The sequence below is a fragment of the Scomber japonicus genome, chromosome 12 (genome assembly GCF_027409825.1).
Source record: "Scomber japonicus isolate fScoJap1 chromosome 12, fScoJap1.pri, whole genome shotgun sequence".
Lineage (NCBI taxonomy): Eukaryota > Metazoa > Chordata > Actinopteri > Scombriformes > Scombridae > Scomber > Scomber japonicus.
The window spans coordinates 12,628,370-12,650,326 of record NC_070589.1 but is presented as its reverse complement, the minus strand read 5'-3'; the positions used below and the strand labels follow the sequence as shown (position 1 = coordinate 12,650,326).

Below are 21,957 nucleotides of genomic sequence, written 5' to 3'. Positions count from 1 at the left end.
AACACACAGTCACATGAGTTGTCCCTGCCTGCCAGTGCTGAAGTTTCTCTGAATCAAGTTGTTTCTTGCGTGAGCTATGCAGGGATTGTCCTGCTAAAAGTTTTGCTGCATCATCAGAAACACAAAGCACATTGTGTGAAATCCACGTAAGCAGCAGTTATAACGTGGTAACTTATTTGTTGACACCCTTTGCTTCACAGAGGTTTCAGATTACAACAGGAACTAAGCAAACCCAGTCATGTGCTTCAGTGTGTTTCAGCCAACAAAGAAAGAGCTCTTCCTGTTTCAGTACAGAAAGTAAAACTTCAACAAAACACTTCATCTTTATTTTAGCTTGGTTGGGATTTATTGTTGGTGCTACAAACTGATACAAAATTAGTTTTTGTTTTGTTTTGTTTTGTTTTTTAATGTATTCACACGTCACATCAGCACATGTTTATGGGAAAATCCCGCATGTGGGGAAAGTCCATCCTGTGAAAACCCAAACCTCCTGAAGAATTAAGTCATTACAAAGTTAGGGTGCTATTTCTGTGATGGGGGGCGCCTCACTGTTGCAAGTGAAACAAAAATGACTACTATTACAAAATAAAAGGAGTAAGAAATGGATAAACTTTATTGACAACAGAGCAACATTGCGATACAAGTAACAGTAGAGAGTATTCGAGAGACCAAATAAAATAGCAGAAACACAAGCAGAAATAAAACAGTACAGTGTAAAAAAGACATATTATACAGAAATGAAGAGAGAAAAATAATGCTTTTAAAAGTAAATAAGCAATATTGCCAACCAATTTATGCCTGTGTTGTCCGCAGTATGTCTGAAGAGACAATAATAAATAAGAAATAAATCTGAACAGTACATGATGTTTGCCCAAAATAACACATTCTATCATGTTATCAACTCCATTTATGTTGGAGTTTACATATTTTCTATCTATTGCATGGACCTCATTATTAATCTCCCCGATTAATCAGGAAATTTGGGCCCAAAGCTGATTTAGTACAGATATGAAAAACTAAGAAAAGGACAGAGGGAATAAAAGGGGAAGCAAAAATTGCGAATGAAATTCCCTCACTTCATATTTGGACCTGCCCCCCTCTTGAAGGCAATTAAATACTCATACTGTGTGAAGCTCTGGAAACCTATGTGCCCTGAACTCACCTCCGTGTCGTCATTAGCAACAACAAACCCACCTGCCTTAAAACGGAGCTCAGCGGCTCCTGTTGTTGTTGTCCTCTGACTCCCTCTGTGACCGACCAGCCGGTAAGAGGTAGCTGCACATGACACACGAGCAAACGGGGAAAGTTAAAGCGCTTCATACGTTTAACAGTGACCGTAGGGCTCACGGTGTTTGAGCAAACTGACGAGCCGTCCGCTAGCTTAGCCTGCTACACTCAGCGACACAGTTCATGGCATGTGGCGTGTGACTACCAGAGCTCTGCCTCGTTGCGTTTACCAAAAAAGGGGCAGTTCTGCTTTCTGTGTCTGACCCAGTGGATGACATATCCTTCGGAGACTTATCGAAAAAGACGCCCAAACTGCTATGGAGCCGCAGGCGGCTGTGGGCTGTGTGAACATAGGCAGTCTGACCAGCACCTTGCCGGTGATCCCCTACCAGAAGCTGACAGACCTGTACTACCTGAGCAGAGGGGGCTTCGGTACCGTGTTCAAGGCGCAGCACTCCGACTGGAGGACCACTGTGGCCATCAAGTGCCTGAAGCTCGACTCTCCTGTCGGTGAAAGGTACAGTGTGTTCCTGTCGCCACTTGTTTTTGTGTCAATTTTTACCATTGTGTGGCAGAGATCTTAACTGCTGCTTTAAAATAAAAACAAAAAACAAACCCTCTCTCAAATCTACAGTCGCTGACATCTAAAACAGGAAATCAGAAAAAACCCTATAATTAGTGTTAGATCATTGACATTTTAATGACAGCTGAGACTCACAGGTACATTTGAATCCAGTGTAACCTTATATCAGTATCACGAGTGCTGCCATAATGTCACAGTAGTAGTTTCCTCTGTCTGTAACTATATGAAGAGTGTCCTTAATGCAGTTATGTTTTAAGTCCTTCATCACCAGAAATGTGTTTTACTAGTTGTTATTTCAGTTGGATGTTTGAGCTTCACTGTGCAGAGTTTGACACTAGAAGTCTGTTTTCACATTGATCTGCTGAGAGAGGAAAGTTTCTCTGAGTTCATTGATAATCTAAGTTAAAGGAGCGTGCCCACCAGCGAGATTTGTGACATTACAAATAGTTTGGAAACTGATCCTGATGCAATATGTAACTTATAAATGTGATGTGGAAACTTGACTTGACTTAGAAGACTTAGAAGCACAAATACTGAGGATGGACTTTCAGTGAAGTAGTAGAGATTGTGTCACATTATAAGTACTGTATTTATATACTCATAGATTCAGAAGATTTAACCCTTCCGTACTGTTCATATTCTGACTCATAATTAGTCTCTACACCAATTAACATTCATAAATTCCCCATCAGTCATTAATACATTTTGGATTAATCATTAATGAAGCTGTCAGAGAGCAGAGTGTATCCTATTTGTTTATACATTCCCAATCACTATTTTATGGTCCAGGTGGACATTTTATAGAATATAAAGAATAAAACATTTGAATGATGTTTTTTTTTAATTTTGTACATTTCAATGTACGCAATGTGTATCAACAAAAATAGAAATAAAAAAATATGCATTTATTTCAATTTTTGTATACTGTGGGTCACATTAGGAAACGTCCGGCTAAAAGAAATGTACATGTGTATAGTGGTGTTACAGCTCTCAAATGTACAAATGGGTCAAATTTGTCATTTTGATAATTTATAACTAGTTAACTGAACTTTTTTGTGGAAAAACCGTATTAGAAGCAATATTATTGAAATCAGGGTGTTTTTATATGTCTGGAGAGGATTTTGAAATAAATGTAACCATGTCCGAGCAGTCGTTTCCTCTCTGTTGACTATCTGCAGGGTTTTCTTGATGCTCTCTCTCTGCACTCACGTTTAAGGATGACTCAGATCCACACATTTAAAACTGAGCAGTATATAAATGGTTTTTCATTCACGGCACATTTTTATCAGACTACTGTGACCCCCCCCCCCCCAGGGTCCTGTCTAATAATTGATAACAGTCCACTGTGAGGTGTAAGGACATATTGGGTTTAATAAATCTGATGATATATACAAAATAGTTTTTGTTTTCACATAAATGGAACATTCACATTTTTGGTACAGAAATGTTAACATTAAAAAACTGTGACATCGTTGAAATTTCTTGTTACTCTTTGATGGCCACATACGCCGACACAGAGATATCTTTGAAAATGTAATATGTTGGCTTTGCTTAAACTAAATGAGTTATTTAAGTGTTTTGTTTGACTCTTAATAACAATGGGATCCAAGTCTTTGTTTTGAACGTCAGCTTGGTTACTTTCTGTGATTTTTCATTCATTTTTTCTATCACAATATAGATATTCTGATCAATATCATGATAATGATTTCAATCATGTCGCCCCTCACTAATTACAGTTCACTTCCTTGCCTCATTTCTTTGGCATTCTTCTTAAGTGTTTTGGCATTTTTCAACACTTTGTCCGAGGATAAAGACTGATCCGTGTCCTTGATGTGTTTCAGAGAGAGGAACTCCCTACTGAAGGAGGCAGAGGTGCTCCACAAAGCCAGATTCAACTACATCATCCAGATCTTCGGCATCTGCAATGAGCCGGAGTTTTTCTGCATAGTCACAGAGTTCATGAGCAATGGCTCCCTGGACCTGCTGCTCCACGAGGTAGCCATATGTCATCACTAAAACATCCAAACAGCTGTTTATTTGGCACAAGATCTCACAAGCTCCTGATAAGACTTTTTAGCACATATACTTGTTTTATTAAAGTTTGACAGAGTCACAGCCAGGAACTAAATATTTAATACATTTTTTTAACATTCCGTACTTCTGGTTTGTTCACTTGCGTTGTCAGAATGGTTGAAGTGAAACCATATCCTTTATCTTGTGTATGCCATAGCATTCATGCCTGTCAGACAGTAAGCAAAAGTGAAAGTCTTTCTCTGATGTAACGTTGAGTCAATCAGGGGAAGAGATGCTGACCAGTAAGGAAAGCTGTTAAATACAGTCTGGGGGAAATTCCCCCTTGACCCACTGTACTACAATTCCTCTTTCGTCATTTTTTTGGTCTTATGATTCTTGCTCTCTCTCTGTCTCTTTGCACTCACGTGATCACACATATGTTCTGACTCTGTTTTTGTACCTCTGCCTACAGAAGGACACGTACCCTGTGCTTGCCTGGCCTTTGCGACTGAGGATCCTGTATGAGATCGCTCTGGGTGTCAACTTCCTTCACAACATGAACCCGCCCCTCTTACACCACGATCTAAAGACACAGAATATACTGCTGGATAGTGAATTTCATGTTAAGGTGTGTGTGTGTGTGTGTGTGTGTGTGTGTGTGTGTGTGTGTGTGTGTGTGTGTGTGTGTGTGTGTGTGTGTGTGTGTGTGTGTGTGTAACATAATAGTAAGACATGAGCACAACTAGTCAAAACTATCTTCAAAAATCTGTTTTATACAGTTTCTACTGAATATATTAGAGACATATTGTCAAGGTAACTTTTTTAATACCCAAAGGTAGATTTGGTTACAATTTCAGGAGAGGGCATCTCAACATACAGACAGATACATACATACAAACTTTAGTGACAGCAGACAGTTAAAACACCACGAAAACAGACATGGGCAGGTGCTCGCAAGGCTAACTGATCAGGATTAGAAAAGTAAAACCAGATTTTTAAAAGATCATTAAAAGGACCACTAAAATGCCAATATAAAGCATGATTCAAGGGACATGGATGATAGATTAAATAATTAAAGTCAGGTTCAATTTCCAATAAATATAAATAAATAAGGTAGACCATAAAAGCAGAAAAGTGCACTAAGACATTGTTTAAGCTGGTTTAACAAAAAAAGCAACTTCTTATTTCTTTGAACAATGTGAGATCACACTTTTATGTCATACAGAAGTTCTCCTACAACATATAAGGAGGAACCCAAAAATTCCTCAAATACTTAAAACAAACTGTCACTATTATTCTTTCAGTAGTATCTTTCTAACCCTTCATGAGATGTGATACACTTGTCCCAGCACGTTCCTTTCCTGGAAACATTTCCTGTAGTCGTCTTTTGTCACTGTGTTCAGAGCTTCCTGCAATCCTTCATGGATTTCTTCCAAGTTGGCGAATCTTCTCCCTCCCAGTCCCAAAACTCACTTGCTTTTGATGATTAACAGAAAGTTTTGGGTAGCTCGTAGCTAATATTCTTCGAGCCCCAGTCATCTTCAATTGATAAAATCAAAACAGAATAGTAAAAATGTTTAGACATTTTCTAAATCGACTTAAAGTTCCTTGCTAACATTCTGCTAATCTTCACTCTAGATCGCAGACTTTGGTCTTTCGAAGTGGCGGCAGCTGTCTGTCAGTAAAGGCTCGGGGTCGAAGCCCACAGAGATGGGGGGCACAGTGATCTACATGCCCCCCGAGGAGTATGAACCATCCAAGAGCCGCCGGGCTGATGTGAAACACGACATGTACAGGTCGGACAACAAATCTCAATAATATGACTGTATAATTATTAGAAAATAGACTGTTACTGCAGTGACACTCATAATGAGTTATTTTGGATGGCGCTCATGTTGACAGTTTATAATTTGAAATGCCAACACTGTTTTTATATTTCTGTGATCTATGTACATGATGGTCGACGTTTTAGGCAAAATTTGTGAATGGGTTAGGGTTAGTCTTGATGACTTATTATTGACTGATTTTAGCCTCTGAGTAAATGTTTGTCCAGCACAACCAGCATTTCAGGGAAGTGAGTTTTCCCAGCGGGACAGGGGAGATAATGAGTGTGAGGTCGGATTGTCAGCATACCAAAACAGCACAGTGTGGAGAGATCTTTGCCAGAGACTGAATGCCAGGCAAATTGCCTTATTTCAAGAATCCGTTAGGAACAAGGAATGGTCACTATAAGAGCAGTTTAAGTAATGCTCTTTACTCTGTAGCTGATTATGAGCTAATGAAACTCTGACGCTTTGGGGCAAAATGTTTGGAATGCTGCAACAAGTCAATCAGTCATCGCTCTTCCTCAAAGTGGCCTGTCTAGTTTAAATAGTAGCTATTTGTAAAGTCCCTCAGCTCTGAAGGGGAATGCCCTTACTCTTTTTGTTTTTTACATCATAGCTATGCCATCATCATGTGGGAGGTGCTGTCCAGACAGATTCCATACGAAGGTAACAGATTTTTTAGTATATGCATTTTGTACTGTAGCTTTTTTTTTTAAATTAATTCATACTAACATTGATCTGTTGTTGTCCTATTTTGTTCACATGCTCTCTGAGTTTTCATCAGTGTGTGTGTTTGTGTGTGTCAGAGGTGACCAACCCCATGCAGATTATGTTCAGCGTGCTGCGCGGGATGCGTCCTGACACAAGCTTGGACAGCCTGCCTGCTGAGATCCCCAGCAGAGGGACCCTCATTAGCCTAATGACCTGCGGCTGGACCACTAACCCCGATGAGCGACCTTCCTTCCTCAGTAAGCACACATCGCTAACTGTGCTGCACAGGGTCACCTCATCTCTGGCAGAGGGTTCGCAGTGACTGTGCACCCTGCCATAAACATTTGACCTTTTCCTTAGTTTGGTTTAGTTTAGACATCTCCCCTCATGTTGAGCAACAGGCAAATCCTGCTTGTTTGAGCTAAATTTTACCCTGACTGAGCAGTGACTATCATCTTCCTGTCATGTTACTGAAATGTGTCTTCTCTCTGTCACATCCCAGGTTTATTTTCAGCTCTATTGATTAAACTGGTAAAGCTGACGGTTATGGCTGAAAGAAAAATGTCTATATTTCAAAGTATAGGTTAACAATTTTTAAATCAGCCTTAAAATAACATCCAGGGGCCCAAATCAACATTGAAACAGGTTTTGCTCACTGAAATCATTCATTCTCTTCACACAGGCCATTAGAAGATCTCTTCATAACACCCTGATAATATAGTGATGGGAGACAAAATCCACCCTCCTCATTTTGTTTCAACCATCTGAGTTAGTCAAATAAAATATATATCTACAACAAAAAGAGGGAATTTGGTATTAAAAAGACTTTGACTTGACATGACCAAGTAGAAGACATTTTGGCTTGTGGATTTTGGAAAGCACATTATGAAGGGATCTCTTAATGGTAAATGAATATGAACGGGAGGAATGATTACAGCAAGAAAAATGTATGTCAGTGTTCATTTGGGCACCTGAGTGTACAAATCTATCAGGATTTATCAAAGGCTGTGAATCTCAGAAATGTGTTTCTACAAGGCTTAAAGGACAGGTTCACATTTTTCAAGTTTGTCCTAAAACAACAGATGAGTGAAAGCAATTTAAATTTAAGCATTTAAAAATCTAAAACAAACATTTTAGGTCAAATAAAATCAATTTACAAACTGGGGGAAACAAATAATTCTGGCTAAATATCCTCATGTCACTTTAACTTCAATGGTTAACAACCATTAACTTATTGGTCAGACCATGGAGCAGGTCTATGAAATTGTTCCCTAAACTCACTGACAGTAGCTACAGTAGCACTGACATATGTTTGGACAACACTCTCCAGCGCAGAACAAAAATCGAATACACCTTATCATCTTAAACACACAGACAGCAGAGTCACAGACTGTTGCTGGGAAAAAATGAAAACAAGCGTACTCTACTGAAACTGAAACCCTGAACTGCGGTTCAGTATGTTTCCGTTCTACTTGAATTCTGATCAAATGTGTTGTTGTTTATGTTTAGGTTCTGACAGTGTGTACATGAATGTAGAGCTGCAACACTTCAGAGATCTACGGACATTTAATCTGCTACTATTTTATTAACCAATTAATCATAATTATTTCAGGCAAAAATACCAAACATTTTAGGCACAGGTTCTTAAATGTAAGAATTGATGCTTTCTTGGTCTTGCATTGTAGTTAAATAAATATCTTTTTGTTTTAGACTTTCACCACCAGTGAATGTTGGCAAGTTTGTGACCATGATAACCCAGCTAAGGGCACTGTGGTAACAAAACAGATATATATATGCGTCATAAATAGTAATGCTGTGATGTGTTTATTGCCATTTCAGAGTGTTTGATTGAGCTGGAGCCCATGGTGAGGAGGTTCGATGAAATCGACTTCCTGGAGGCTGTGTTGGAGATCAAGAGGTCAAAGGTCAGTCAGAAGTCTTCTCACAATTATGATTAACTTTGGAGCGGATGAATATGAAAATTGAGACCATAAATAAATTATGACTTACTTTTTACCTCTTTGAATTGGGAAATAAAACCATTGAATTTGAATTGTGTTTTTCACTACTTTACATATTTTCCCAAGTTATCAGAGCGTAAAGTGATAAGATTACTTAGTTTGAGCAACAGCCACATTTTTCTCAATTGTTTCATTCATTCATTTTCTCAACAGCTTATCCTCTACAGGATGGCTGGGTCAATTGCTTCAATTATTTAATTAATAAACTCATTGTTTTTGTGTTACGGGAAGAAGTTTCATCACTCAACTTTTACTGTAGTTATTTCCTTATCTGTCACAGCAAGCTGCTCCGTAGCATTTTTGTACTCGGACGAGTGTGTGCAGTGTTGTGACATGTGAGACAAGTTAAAGAGAGTAGCAGAACTGTGGTCTCAGTTGTTTTTTCCTAGATAAACAATTAAACGATTTGATTATAATTTTTAATTTTAATTTAAGAATAATTATCACATAATCTAAACACCTGTTTTGTTTTTTCTATCATGTTTCAGTGAATTTACTAGTTTAAGTACTGTGAGGCAGTGTTTCAGGAACACAAATAATTGCTGATTATATAATTTCTTCACACATGTATGATGATCTGTGTGTAATTTTGGACAGTTTGAGTTGAACCATGACTCAAAAATGTACTTCCTAATTTTCTACGTATCCTTCCTCTTTTAAGTTGTGTGCACACATGAGAGTGATTATTGTTTCCCGTCAACACGATAGGTTACTATAAAACGTTTGTGTGAAAGTTGAAGTTGGATCAGGGCCAATTGAGGCTGTTCAAGTGAATCGCTTATGAGGAAGTAGAAAAATATTTCCTGTGTAGAATAGAATAAATATAATTATCTATCCAGAAATGAGAATGTTGTCAGCTCAATCTTTTTTTGCTACTTTATAATTTATTTATAATTTATGTCACAAGTAGACATATATACATATATATGACAACTTTTAATACTTACTTTTTAATACTTTCTCAGCTGAAAATATAGGCATTTTTATCTCCTATTTTAAAAAAAGATACACATATTCATATACATTTATATTCAATTATTTAAATATACTAAAGTCAATCAAGTATAAAAATTATTTGAATATTCGTTTATAATTTTTACCTGATGATAAGAACTGGGATACAGGATAAGTGGTATTTGGTGTTCAGCTTTTAAATTCAGATATACAGAGGAATGGTTCAGTACAAGCAGCAGAAGAAAATATCAGAACTAGTGAGTCAGAACTAATATCAGAACTAGTGAATATTTGCATGTTTGATCAGATGTATCAAAACAAGTCTGCAGGGAAAGCAAGATTATGGACTTTTTCTCTTTTTTAAATTGTGTGTTCTTTGTTTTTACTTACATGAGAGTTAGTGAGAAAAGATATCTTGTTTTTGGGCTAAGTATTTATTAGCTTAGATTTTGGATCATTTGATCGAACATAGTAACATTTGGTTGTACTTTGCTAAGTCATACTTTACCAGTATGACACAGTAGCCCCCAGTATGACCCAGTATGACTCAGTATGACTCAGTATGACTCACCTCTTCCTTTTTATCTTCCACAGTTTATGCGGAGATCAGGCTGCTGTACCGCCCAGCCAGAAAGTGAGAAGAGGGGTGAGGAGGGATCCTTGAATATGCTGAAGGACAGGTCCAATCCCTGGCCGGTCAGTATCTACTGATTCTCCTCTCCGATTAATCCTAAATGGAAGTAGTCAAGCGTAGAACACTGTGCTTACTGGAAAGGAAATGTGGAAGTAACTTAATTTCCCTGCCTAATAATAAACAGGGGTACTTGGGGATGCACTTCAACATTTGAGCTCTCTGTACTTTTAGATGTATGGTAATAGTGTGTGCATGGAAATTTCAATTAATCATCTTTGTGTTCTCCAGCAGGAGACCACCAACTCAGGCTCAGGGTCTTGTTCCTCCCAGGACACGGATGTATCTCTACCAGGCCCCCTCACCAGCTGCAATACAGCACCCTCTAAAGGTAATAAAAGAAGGACTGACTGTTTATGTTTTAAGTTTCTTTCTCCGGTTCGGTACATTATGCCTCTTCTTCTACTTTTTCAGTTGTAGAGGGGCTTCCGTTGTCATTCATAGCTCCTACTCTTGAGCCTCCCGAGTCTCTGAAGGACCACTGTGCAACCAATAATCTGAACGGCCACCAGAGTGCCAAGCTCATGAATGAATGGAACATACCCGTCAAACCTGGCCCGCCTGTCACTGAGTATGAGACACGACTGGATAACCTCACTCTTAATCCAAAGCCTCAGCAGCCAGGTACGAGCAGATGAAACATAATGGATGAAATGAAAGATACTGGAAATTCTGGAAAGTTCAATCTGTTCAAAACTGTTTTACCCCAGATATCTAAACTCTCCCTCTCTCTCTTCCCTCGCAGCTGATAACTCTGCCCCATTGTGCAACTCGCCTCCATCACAAGGCGCCATGACCCAATGGATTGAGACACGGCGTGAGGAGATCGTCTTGCAGATGACTGAGGCCTGCCTCAACCAGAGCTTGGATGCCCTGCTGGCACGCTCTATGATAATGCGTGAGGATTATGAACTGGTAGTGAACCAGGCCACTCGCACAGCCAAGGTGCGCAAGCTCTTGGACAACTGTCACCGGACCAGCGAAGACTTCTGCCGCATTGTCGTCCGCAAGCTGCACGACAATAAGCAGATGGGCTTGCAGCCATACCCAGCTGAAATCAGCTCACCAACCACAAACCTGGTCCCCAGTGCACCACCGCTGTCTGTGTCCTACAATATCATCAGGAATATGTAGCAACACTCAGAAGCAATGGAAACTGTCCAGATTATAGACCGTGCCAACTTTACACTACACTTAACTTTTGGTGGTTTCCGTTGTCATTGAGATTGTCATCACGGTTCATGTAAGTCAGTCCCTCAGAAAGACAGAGGAAGAGCTGGCTGAGTTAAGAGTTGCAGGTGCAAAAACTAAGGTATTGGCTTCAATTTATCCACTCGTTAGCTAGAGTCAAAAACCCAAAGTTTTATTCTGTATAATCAGAATCAAAAGATTTCGACTGAATCAGTGATTTTATTTACTAAGTTTTGGATTTAATGAGGCGATTGATTTATAGTCTTTCATTGCAGGGTTTCACTCCTTTTAGTGCGTTACACTTTTTGTTTCCAGAACAGTTAGTATTAAATGATTAAGTGTAAGCATTATGTAGCCCAGTATTTTCGTTTAGTGTGTGTGTGTGTGTGTGTGTGTGTGTGTGTGTGTGTGTGTGTGTGTGTGTGTGTGTGGCTTCGCTCAGTTGATCTGAGTAAGTTACACAACATCTGTTAGATGCTGGAAAACCTATAGCAAACAGATAGGGTTTACAGCAATTTTTGAATTGTCTTTAGATTCATTATCAAGATAATGTTTACCACAAAATGAATTGAGAATGTGACCCTCTCTGCAACAAAGAGTGTTTGTGTCTTTGTGTTGAAGCACATAGAGTGACCTGTGTACATTATATCAGTGAGAAAATGCACAGTAAAGGGAGCAGCAGAGACTTAAGAGCAAATAATAGCAATCTAAACATCTTGTCTTGAACGTTAACGAGTTCAAATGACTCTGAATTGCTGAAATGATTTGTGATTTTGGAAAGCTGTGTTTACATGACTGTATGGAAATTGTGGGCTATTTTTCCTATCCAGACATTAACTGCTGAGTTAAGGAGTCGGAGGGGCTCGGAGTAAAGAGTAAAGAGGAAGTAGAGACTGTAACATAAAACCCAGAATGAGAGGGACGTGTGTGTGTGCACGACTGCATGTCTGTGTGTAAATGAAAAGTGGGCAAAAGTGATCTTTCTAGTTGTTGATTTAAAAAAAAAAAAAAAACTGGAAACTTCCAGAGTTACAGTTCTTCCATGGACTCTGAGCACAGACTAAAAGATAGATTTCAGCGCAATGCTCCATAGAGGTGTAAGATAACAGCAAACGACCAGAGCAAATCAAACCCGCCTTGCTTGTAGCGGTGCCTCTGTGTACCTACACCACACGGTACATGATATGACTCATTTAACTTTTTCTACCGTGGCTGTGCTGCCTCGCTGCTCATAAATAAACAGTTCCTCGTACATCAGTAGCATTCAGCAAAGTCATAATCCTGTTACAAGCAAGAAGATACACATTCACATTATACAGTAGCACCATTTTATTTATATGAATGGGAGTAATACCTGTTTGTCAGTCACAGAGTTCACTGTTACTTCAGTCATACATACTATTTATAGAAAAAAAAAGAAATATGATTTCTGCTTCCTTGAGACTGTTGTTACTTTCAATCTTCCTTATATTACGTGTATGTGTGTTATTGGGGCTGCGTTATTGTTCTGAGTTATTCATTTGGCCTATAAAACGTCTGAAAACTGTGAAAAAATTCAGTTCTCAGCTTCCCAGACTTGAAGGTCATAGATTGTTTAAATTGTCCGACATTTTAAAAAACCAAAGAGATCAAATTTACTATCGTAGAAAACTAAGAAAACAGATATTTTCATTTTAAAACCTGGAACCAGATTTATTTATTTTTTATTGTTTGCTTAAAACTAACTTAAGCAGTTGTTTATTAAAATTGTAGCAGTTGTTGATTGACCGCTGAATAATCAGCTGACCCTTGCAGCTCTAGTGTGTGTGTGTGTGTGTGTGTGTGTGTGTGTGTGTGTGTGTATGTGTGTGTGTGTGTATGTGTGGACAGTTTCTCATGAACACTGCCTTCACTTCCTCGAAGTAAGTGCTCAAATGAGTATGTATCTATACTATCTGCACATCTATAAATTGACCACAGATGAAGATTTGCTTTGTTCTCATTTCCTCTCATTTCCTCACAGAAATCTCATTATAACGATGTGCAAAAGATCCACTGTAAATTTCAGTTCAGTCACAAATCCACAGGAAGTGAGACAGAGCAGGCAGTTCTTAGTAAAAATACATTGTTTCAAGAAGTCAAACACAATTATATAATGTGGCTTAGCAGCAGCCCACAGGAAGGCCGAGCGAGGTCAATATGCTTCCATATTCTTGGACTTGTATTGCCTTGTAGTTGACAACTGTGCCTCATATTCTGCTTTCGGCCTCAACTATAGTCAACATGCAAAAGCCTTTTTACACACATATCAAGCAAAGCTGAGTGAAAAAAATGCTACAAATTTGATAGCCTAAATATGTTGTAACATATTTTGTACTGTAGATGATAGTTTCATCTTTTTATATATATATATTATTTTTTTCTGTGATCTCTTGTTTGTTGTATTTGTAGAAATGCCTTCTGCAAAATACCTGCCTAATTTATCATTATCGGTGTCAGTTCATCAAACAGTTCTATAAAGTATGACATAAAGTTCAGTTGATGTGTAACTGTGGTTTTAACAAACAAAGGATTTTTTCAAATGGTGTATCAAAGTCTTCAATAAAATGGGTTCACTGTTTTTACCTCTGGCTGCTTTATTATACATTTATTTTTATGTAACAGTAATCCAAGAGCTATTCATACAGTGCTTAGTTAGCACTGTAAGCATGATCAGTAACAAATAGCAGCTGAGTGACTGGTGGTAAATCAGCAGCTATAGGGCTGATCACAATCTGACTACAGTATGTTGACCCAGAAGTAGCTCTGGCCCCCTCTGCCTTAACCGTTGAGGGCTCCCGGGGGGGCTGGGACGAAGTCTGCCTGTCTCTGAAAATAGCTCAGAGGGGGAACACGAGAGTACGGTTGGCCTGGCGCTGGAAAAAAACACTGGTTGTGGTTGTACTGGGCAGCAGGGATTGCAACATCGACCGTCCTGTTGCTACTTCTCAGACGTGATCTCGCTCAATGTCTCACTGCTTGCCTAGTTCACAGGAGCCACAGTGACCTGAGAGAGACTCTACATCTTCAGAAGGACAAACAAACTTGCTGATCTTCTTTGAAATAAGGTGATCTCACTTTTAAATTCTTGTCATTAACTACTGCATCTGATCAATGTGTTTGTTCATGTATGGAGACATATAAGAGTGGACTATGTGGATCCGTGTGTGTGTGTGTGTGATCTTTGGAGTCGTGTAGTTACTTTATAAAGTAGAAGAATCATATTTGTCTGGAATTAAACAACCTCGAAATGATCTGTTTTCATGATGGACTAATAGGGATCTGCAGCAGAAGATGGGGGTCATGTCAGACACCATATGCCCAAGATCACGGGCTCCATCTGATGAAGACTTGAAGGCTCCAAGTGGTGGAAAAGCAGAGAAAATTCGGATGAAGAGGGAAATCTCTCTCATCAATGGCATCTGTCTCATCGTGGGTAACATGATTGGCTCTGGGATCTTTGTCTCACCAAAGGGTGTACTGATGCACAGCGCCTCTTACGGCCTGTCTTTGGTGATTTGGGCTCTTGGAGGCATCTTCTCCGTGTTTGGGGCTTTGTGCTACGCAGAGCTTGGCACCACCATCACCAAGTCTGGAGCCAGTTATGCCTACATCCTGGAGTCGTTTGGTGGCTTTCTGGCTTTCATTCGTCTGTGGACGTCCATCCTGCTGATCGAGCCGGCCAGCCAGGCTGTGATTTCACTGACCTTTGCCTACTACCTGCTGGAGTCTTTCTACCCAACCTGCCAGCCGCCGTACGATGCTGTCCGCCTCCTTGCTGCGGCCTGTCTCTGTAAGAAATACCCGTGTTTGAATGCGTTTGTATTCAGTGTCAAGTTCATTACAGAAAGAAACTAAATTAGTACAAGATCGACAATGTAATTTCAATCTCATTAAACTCCTCAAAATGTGTGTTTGCATGCATTCAGTACACTGACCCACATCAATCAATGCAGAAACAGAAAAGCTCCATTTACACTATTTCCATCCAGTGAAATTTACACTACTGCTGAGTTTGGTCTCGACACAGCTCCGGATGTCAGCTCGACCCCAAGAAGTGTTTTCATTATTCTGCTGCAGGCAAAGACTGAAACAGAACACACTTACAGTTAAAATTCTCAAAATGTTCATGAAATCAAACCCTGTTTTAGTAGCCATTCAAAGTATTTAAATTCTGTTATTTCCTCTGTGTATAGTAGTTTTGATTGTAAGTGGCAATGTCCACGGTACCCACACTGGATTAAAATGGCCTTCTGAGCACTAGGCAAACGATGCAACATGTAATCCAGCTACTATGTGTAATATCATCTCACTGATAATAACCATGTTGTTTACTGTTCCCTCTCCTAACCAGACATCTCCTGCTGTTGCTTCATATTACCACCATTTTACTGTTGTTTTTATTTGTCACAGGAAATGCAGTGTACTTGTTAGTGTAAATCTTTTTTTAAAGAGCTTTAATACTACTAAGGACTATATAGGATGACATCGGCAAAAACAAGCAGTAGGGTGATATCGTTCATGCACATAATCAGTTATCTGTCCGCCCCATTTACAGCCTCAGAGACCCTGCGTGGGACTGGAATCAGCTATAGTTAGACTGTCTGTCCTGTAGAAATATCACAGCCTGGCTTTGTGCTGTGGAGAATGCAGTTCACAGGGGTGGTATTTAGGTGAGAGAGCAGCAATGCCCGTAATGGTCTACCAAGAACTCAGTTTCTCTTTCTGTACCCACATGAAGCATGTGATCCATGTGACACAGAGAGAAGTTAGTCAATGGTCTGCTCTTGTTGAAATACAACTAAACATGAAAGCAGAAGCTGTATAAGAGGCTTTGGCAGGCCTCACATTGTCTTGTTCCTCTGGTTTACCCAGGTATACTCATCTTCATCAACTGTGCCTATGTGAAATGGGGGACTCTGGTCCAGGACATCTTCACTTACGCCAAACTCATGGCACTCATCCTCATCATTGTTATGGGAATCCTGAAAATATCTACTGGTAAGTTCAAAACAACATATATCAGAGGAAACATCAGAGGAAACAAAATGAAATGTGTTAAATCTTAACATCTCTTTCCGAAGGAGAAACAAAGAGTTTTGACAATCCGTTTGAGGGCTCCTCCACAGATCCTGGAGCCATTGCTTTGGCACTCTACTCAGCTCTGTTCTCCTACTCCGGCTGGGACACGCTCAACTTTGTCACAGAGGAGATTAAGAATCCAGAGAGGTAACGCACACACACACACACACATTTGTCTTTATAATCTTGTGAGGACAGTCACTGACATACTGCATTCTTTAGCCCCTTACCCTAACCTTAACCATGACAACCAAATGTCTAAACCTAATTCTAACCGTACCCTTACAACTAAGTCATAAGTTGTGAAGACCGGCCAAAATGTCCTCACAATGCTGGTTTTCAACTGAAATTGGTTCTCTCAAAGAGACAAAGACACACATACACGTATATGTATGTACACTTAAGTCTATGTGGACATCTTTCCTGCTTTTTGCTCACTGATGATAAATCCACTCACGGTTCTCACTGTGGACAGTGACGCTGATAAGTTTGAGTTTAATGGATAACAAGCTTCTAAGCAGATGAAACACAGACTCAATGGATGTCAAATTAAAAGGTGAAAGTTTGAGCCATTCATTAATGAACACTGATGGGATGATTGATGGGAGATGGTATCTTTTTCCCCTGAAAATACAGTTAGACATTTATTTATCCTTTATCTAACCAGGAAGTGTCGTGAGGTGAAATATCTCTCCTATAAGACTTCTAACAGCACGGCCAGATACAATTCAGCTTATTGATTTTCATCCTTGTAATTATTTGTATTGCTCAGGTGTAGATGACATGACTCGTGCAGTTTTTACAGAAACACATTGCCACAATGGGAAGATTACTTTCCTAAAATAATCATTTTACAACTTTTTATTTTTGTTGAAAATGATGTTGTCTGTTTAACTGACTGTAATCCTGTTACTGCACGTTTTAAACCTCTCTGTGTGTTTGTCCATACTACTTTTGTAGAAATCTGCCCCTGGCCATTGCTGTCTCCATGCCCATAGTGACCATCATTTATCTGTTGACCAATGTAGCGTACTATGTGGTTCTGGACATGCCATCTCTGCTAGCCAGTGATGCCGTTGCTGTGGTAAGGCCCCAACAGTCAACTGAGTGAGATGTTTCACTCTGCTGCTAAATATAAATGTTGTTGACCCAAGAGGTTTTTCACCCTGAGATGAAAACAAGACTTAAGTGGAAGCTGCTTTTGTGATGTGAGGCGTTAATGTGCTTTAAATCATAAAATGTGTAATTAACCATGTGAATCTGATCCCTCAGACATTCGGGAATGCAGTCCTGGGCCCATTCAAATGGATCATCCCTGTGTCAGTAGCCATGTCCTGCTACGGAGGACTTAATGCTTCCATCATTGCTGCCTCACGGTAATCACAAAAATACCGTATTCATCTATATTCTGTGACATAAAATGGCCACAGAATACAGATCAATACAACTCAAATACACAAGCAAAACTGCAACGTCTTTTATCAGTAATAAACAGAAAAACCAAAACCCTTTTAAGAACTGAGATGAGTATAAAATGTGGGCATACATACCGAATTGAAAACAAACAGACAAAGGGCAAATAATTTGTGCCGAGAGCCCAACACTGAGCAGGATGGGTTGAGGGCGTCTGGATGAAGGGTTCAGGGGCAAGTGGCCTAGGTGTAGGGCAGAGCACGAGACCTCAGGCGGTGGCCTGGTGGCTGGACATAGTCGCTGGGAATGGGGACCAAGAGGACGACCAGACATGCAGAGCTCCTCTGGATGAAGGCACAGAGGCCAGTGAAATAAAGAGAAATACTCTGTGGAGGTCAGCCAGAAGGCAGGATAGAGGGGTAGGCTTGTTGTTGGTAGGGACTGTTGACTTTAGGCCTGGTAGGGCATCAGCAGAGGTGGCCGACTGCTGAAGGTCTAGGTCTGAAAACTCAGAGGGTGTCTGGTGGAAAATGACAACTAAAGAACATCGAACGAGGCTGTGACAGGAACATTACCTTATCATGATTAAAGAATATTATGATGAAACTGTAGAGAGAATTTTCCCAACCAGCCTTTCTTTCTTACCATATTGTACCCATCATGCAGGTTGTTTTTTGTCGGGGCCAGAGAGGGCCACCTCCCTGACAGTCTCAGTCTGATCCACCTGGAGCGCTACACACCAGTACCTGCACTGCTGTTCAACGTGAGAAGCATTTCCTTCATTCTTCAATACAAATCAACATCAAATATTTTTTAAATTTTGTATTACTTTAAAGACTGCCACAAAGAAACACAAAGATATTTTATTGAATGTTTTCTTAGAATGATAAATAACTGTTGATTCTGCTTTGTGGCTGCAGGGTGTAATGGGTCTGATCTTTCTGTGCGTGGAGGACGTATTCCAGCTCATCAACTATTTCAGCTTCAGCTACTGGCTCTATGTGGGTCTGTCTGTGGCTGGCCTCATCTACCTGCGCATCACTCAGCCAGACAGACACAGGCCTGTGAAGGTGCTGCTTTATTCACTGTTCACATTCTTATTCAGTATATATATATATACATATATATATATATATATATATATATATATATATATATATATATACATATGTATGTATGTGTGTGTGAGCATACATATACTTTATATATACAATATTGCAGTTCCTGTAAGCGTTTCAAATGCTGGTATGGTTTGAAGTGAATATCTGCAACAATATTAAGAGTGCAGTTTGAGCCCGACTTTTGTCTCTTGCAAACATATTTACATTTACAATTAGATTAGATTAGTAGTAATAGTAGAAATAATATAATATATATATAAATATAATAAATGATCGTATACATACAACAGGACGATGTGCAAAACAAGGCTGTACAAATGTCAGAGTTCACCATTCTCTTCAGTTGACTTTGCTTGTTAGACTTTTGTGTACATCCCAACATCAGCCACCCTTTTTTCTCCACCATTAAACAAGCCAGATGTATGTCTTCTTCTCTCCACAGCTGACCTTAGTCTTCCCCTTCATCTACTGTGTGTGCAGCCTGTTCTTAGTCATCGTCCCTCTCTACGGAGACACGATCAACTCTCTCATAGGAATCGGCATTTCACTTTCTGGTGTGCCAGTCTATTATTTGGCAATCTACCTGCCAGAAGAGAGGAGACCCAAATTCATACGCAAGTTAAACGGTAAGATTTAGACTTAAATGTCTACAATGTAATAATTCTGTGCATTAGGATGTGTAATAAATCTGTAAAATACTGTCCTGAGTTTCATGAGCCATGTTCAAACATTAGAATAAGAAGAGATTGTAGAGATTTTGTAAGATACTGATCTCTACTCCAAAATTGGAGAGTTCATGAAGCATGAAATTACTATGCTCATCATTCCGCAGCCTTCACCCAGCTTGTCATGTGTCCCTCGTGATTTTTAATAACTTTCCTATTACAGCATTAATCACCAGCTGTTATCAGCGTCAACTGTAGCTGATCTCTCCACTCCCTTTGTTTTTTCCCATCCCATTACTCCTCTTTCAGTCTTCGCCACTAGATGCACCCAGAAGCTGCTCTACTGCTGTGTGACTGAATTTGACTTTGATACAGAAACGCAAGAAGATGGTAAAACACAATAAGCTGCAGACATACCCCATCCTCTACTCGCCAGCTTTTTGCCAGAGGCCTCAGTCCTGACCGGTGTGCCAATGTTCTTGCTCTCTGAATGGAGAAAAACAAGGCCTTGCATGGACAGAGTGGCAAAGCACACGCTCACAAGATTTGTGAGGATACGTTCTGCCAGGTCAAGTTAAAAAAAGGCCCGTCATCTCAAATGACTCAATACGAAGAAGCAGACACTTGACAAACTGTCCCTTTCGTCTGTAAATGTGATGTAATTTTCTACAAACATCGAGGAGTATCTTCTATGAGGATTGAAATTAACAGGTGAAAGATGATGACAGATATGTAACCTGTTTTAAGACTTGTGAAAAGAAATAGACTGATTACTTTTTATCAGACATGTTTGATGAAACAGATCTTATGTAGTTACAGTCATATCCTGCAATTGTCATTATTAAGCAACAACGGGTCTAATGTTATTCATCTGTGGGGGGTGGGATGTGGTGGGGGTTGTAACTCTATGATTTATAATTTTATAATTCAAGCATAAGGTAACATAAAAATGACCAGATCTCAATAATATGACATATTGTGTTTCATAATATAAGTGTGAAATTGACTTGAGTGTATTTTAGTGTTTCTGTTTTAGGTAAGTGCAGCATAATGACTCAGCATAATGAGTGATTAGCACTGCTGCCTCACAGCAAGAAGGTCCTATGTTCAAACCCCAGAGGTTTCTCTGTGAGGAGTTTGCATGTTCTCCTTATGCCCCCAACAAAAGACCTGGAGTTGGTTCCTGGGCTCTGCTCTGTGGGTGCTGCCCATTGCTCTTAGTGTGTGTGTGTATAAAAAGGATCAAATGCAGAGGATCAATTTCCCCATGGGGATCAATAAAGTACATCATCTTCTATTTTGACAGTTTTTATGACACCTTTTGTTTTTTTTATCCTAATCTTACAACAACACACAACCCACAGGCATTACACTGGATTATCTGACAAATCTGAGCTGTCTGGTCTGCATGTACTGAGTCATGCAAGCTTTTATCACTCATTCACTCAACCTTTAGCAAGCTTCAGCCTCTCCACAAGAGGGAGCTGTTTCACCATTGTCAGTGCACATGCCAGCCATCAGCCTTTCTGAAACTGTTAAGCTTGTTCCCACTTTGCATAACTTTGGACAAACGTTCCAATTTTTTAGCTGTAATCTCTGCTGGTTAAAAATGACTGTATATCCGTATCTAAACATGAAGTAAACATGACATACTGATGACTAAGGGTTTGTTCCAAGGCATCGTTACAAATGTCAACAGGATGTTTGGATTTCAGATTTGGGTTTCACTTTGGCTCTCTATAGCAGGTAGCTACTACTATGTGTTTTTGTGCCTCATGTAAACCAATCCAACTTGGACCAGGCAGCATTTGATAAAAACAACCTTCTCCTAATTTCAGCATATAAAGAGTAGCTCTGATTTACAGCACTTTAGTTGCTTTCAAACTATATTTTATCTTTATTAAATTAAAGAATACTCTTTAGATGTAAGAAACTGTTTCTTTTGCTCCTTGCCCATGACACAACACATTATTATCTGCCTTTTTGATCAGCATGTTTGCTTTGTCTTCTTTCAAGAGCTTGTATTTTCCTTTTTTATTTTACATTTAATCCATATGTAATGTTACATCTTACATTTAGACCCATAGTTTGTCTTGAGTGGAGTAAGTGTCTCTGTAATGAATGTACTTTGTCTCTTTATCATTTTGTCTTACATAAACTGCAGTTCTTTCCTTTTTCATTGCATTGCATCATCTATTGTCAAAGGACCTGCCTTTAAGCATCACATTTGCCAATATTAGAATACTGTTCAAGTGAAGTTAGTGAGCATCACCAGTTTGAGCTGGTTTCAGATAAAATACCAGATGAATTGGATTTTTTTAATGCATATTAAAAGATGATAACACTTCACAAATATTAACAATAATACAATGATTCACATTGGAATAAAATAGAGAGCAAAATACACTCTTTGGAACCAATCCTCTAATTCTACATATGAA

At 39.4% G+C, this 21,957-nt stretch overlaps 2 protein-coding genes across 2 annotated transcripts; both read left to right on the top strand.

The window, feature by feature from the left end:
- The first annotated feature begins 1,460 nt into the window (after positions 1-1,460).
- LOC128368809 (receptor-interacting serine/threonine-protein kinase 2-like) lies at positions 1,461-12,695 on the top strand. The gene is made up of 11 exons (XM_053329693.1): positions 1,461-1,744; positions 3,652-3,805; positions 4,296-4,451; positions 5,462-5,619; positions 6,266-6,315; positions 6,456-6,617; positions 8,200-8,285; positions 9,930-10,031; positions 10,261-10,357; positions 10,441-10,650; positions 10,772-12,695. Exons 1-11 carry the CDS (start codon positions 1,545-1,547, stop codon positions 11,158-11,160), a joined length of 1,764 nt encoding a protein of 587 aa, XP_053185668.1. The 5' UTR covers positions 1,461-1,544; the 3' UTR covers positions 11,161-12,695.
- Positions 12,696-14,520: 1,825 nt separating this feature from the next.
- LOC128368785 (Y+L amino acid transporter 2-like) lies at positions 14,521-20,372 on the top strand. Its single transcript, XM_053329666.1, has 9 exons — positions 14,521-15,028; positions 16,111-16,236; positions 16,320-16,464; positions 17,278-17,401; positions 17,590-17,693; positions 18,397-18,493; positions 18,651-18,800; positions 19,294-19,477; positions 19,826-20,372. Exons 1-9 carry the CDS (start codon positions 14,530-14,532, stop codon positions 19,918-19,920), a joined length of 1,524 nt encoding a protein of 507 aa, XP_053185641.1. The 5' UTR covers positions 14,521-14,529; the 3' UTR covers positions 19,921-20,372.
- The last annotated feature ends 1,585 nt before the right edge of the window (positions 20,373-21,957 follow it).

Coding starts and splice junctions, on each gene's coding strand:
- LOC128368785 (XM_053329666.1), top strand. CDS start 14,530: ATGGGGGTCATGTCAGACACCATATGCCCAAGATCACGGGCTCCATCT. Junction 15,029..16,110: donor CCTTGCTGCGGCCTGTCTCT/GTAAGAAATACC, acceptor TGGTTTACCCAG/GTATACTCATCTTCATCAAC. Junction 17,402..17,589: donor CCAGTGATGCCGTTGCTGTG/GTAAGGCCCCAA, acceptor CTGATCCCTCAG/ACATTCGGGAATGCAGTCCT.
- LOC128368809 (XM_053329693.1), top strand. CDS start 1,545: ATGGAGCCGCAGGCGGCTGTGGGCTGTGTGAACATAGGCAGTCTGACC. Junction 6,618..8,199: donor TGAGCGACCTTCCTTCCTCA/GTAAGCACACAT, acceptor TTGCCATTTCAG/AGTGTTTGATTGAGCTGGAG. Junction 10,032..10,260: donor ACAGGTCCAATCCCTGGCCG/GTCAGTATCTAC, acceptor GTTCTCCAGCAG/GAGACCACCAACTCAGGCTC.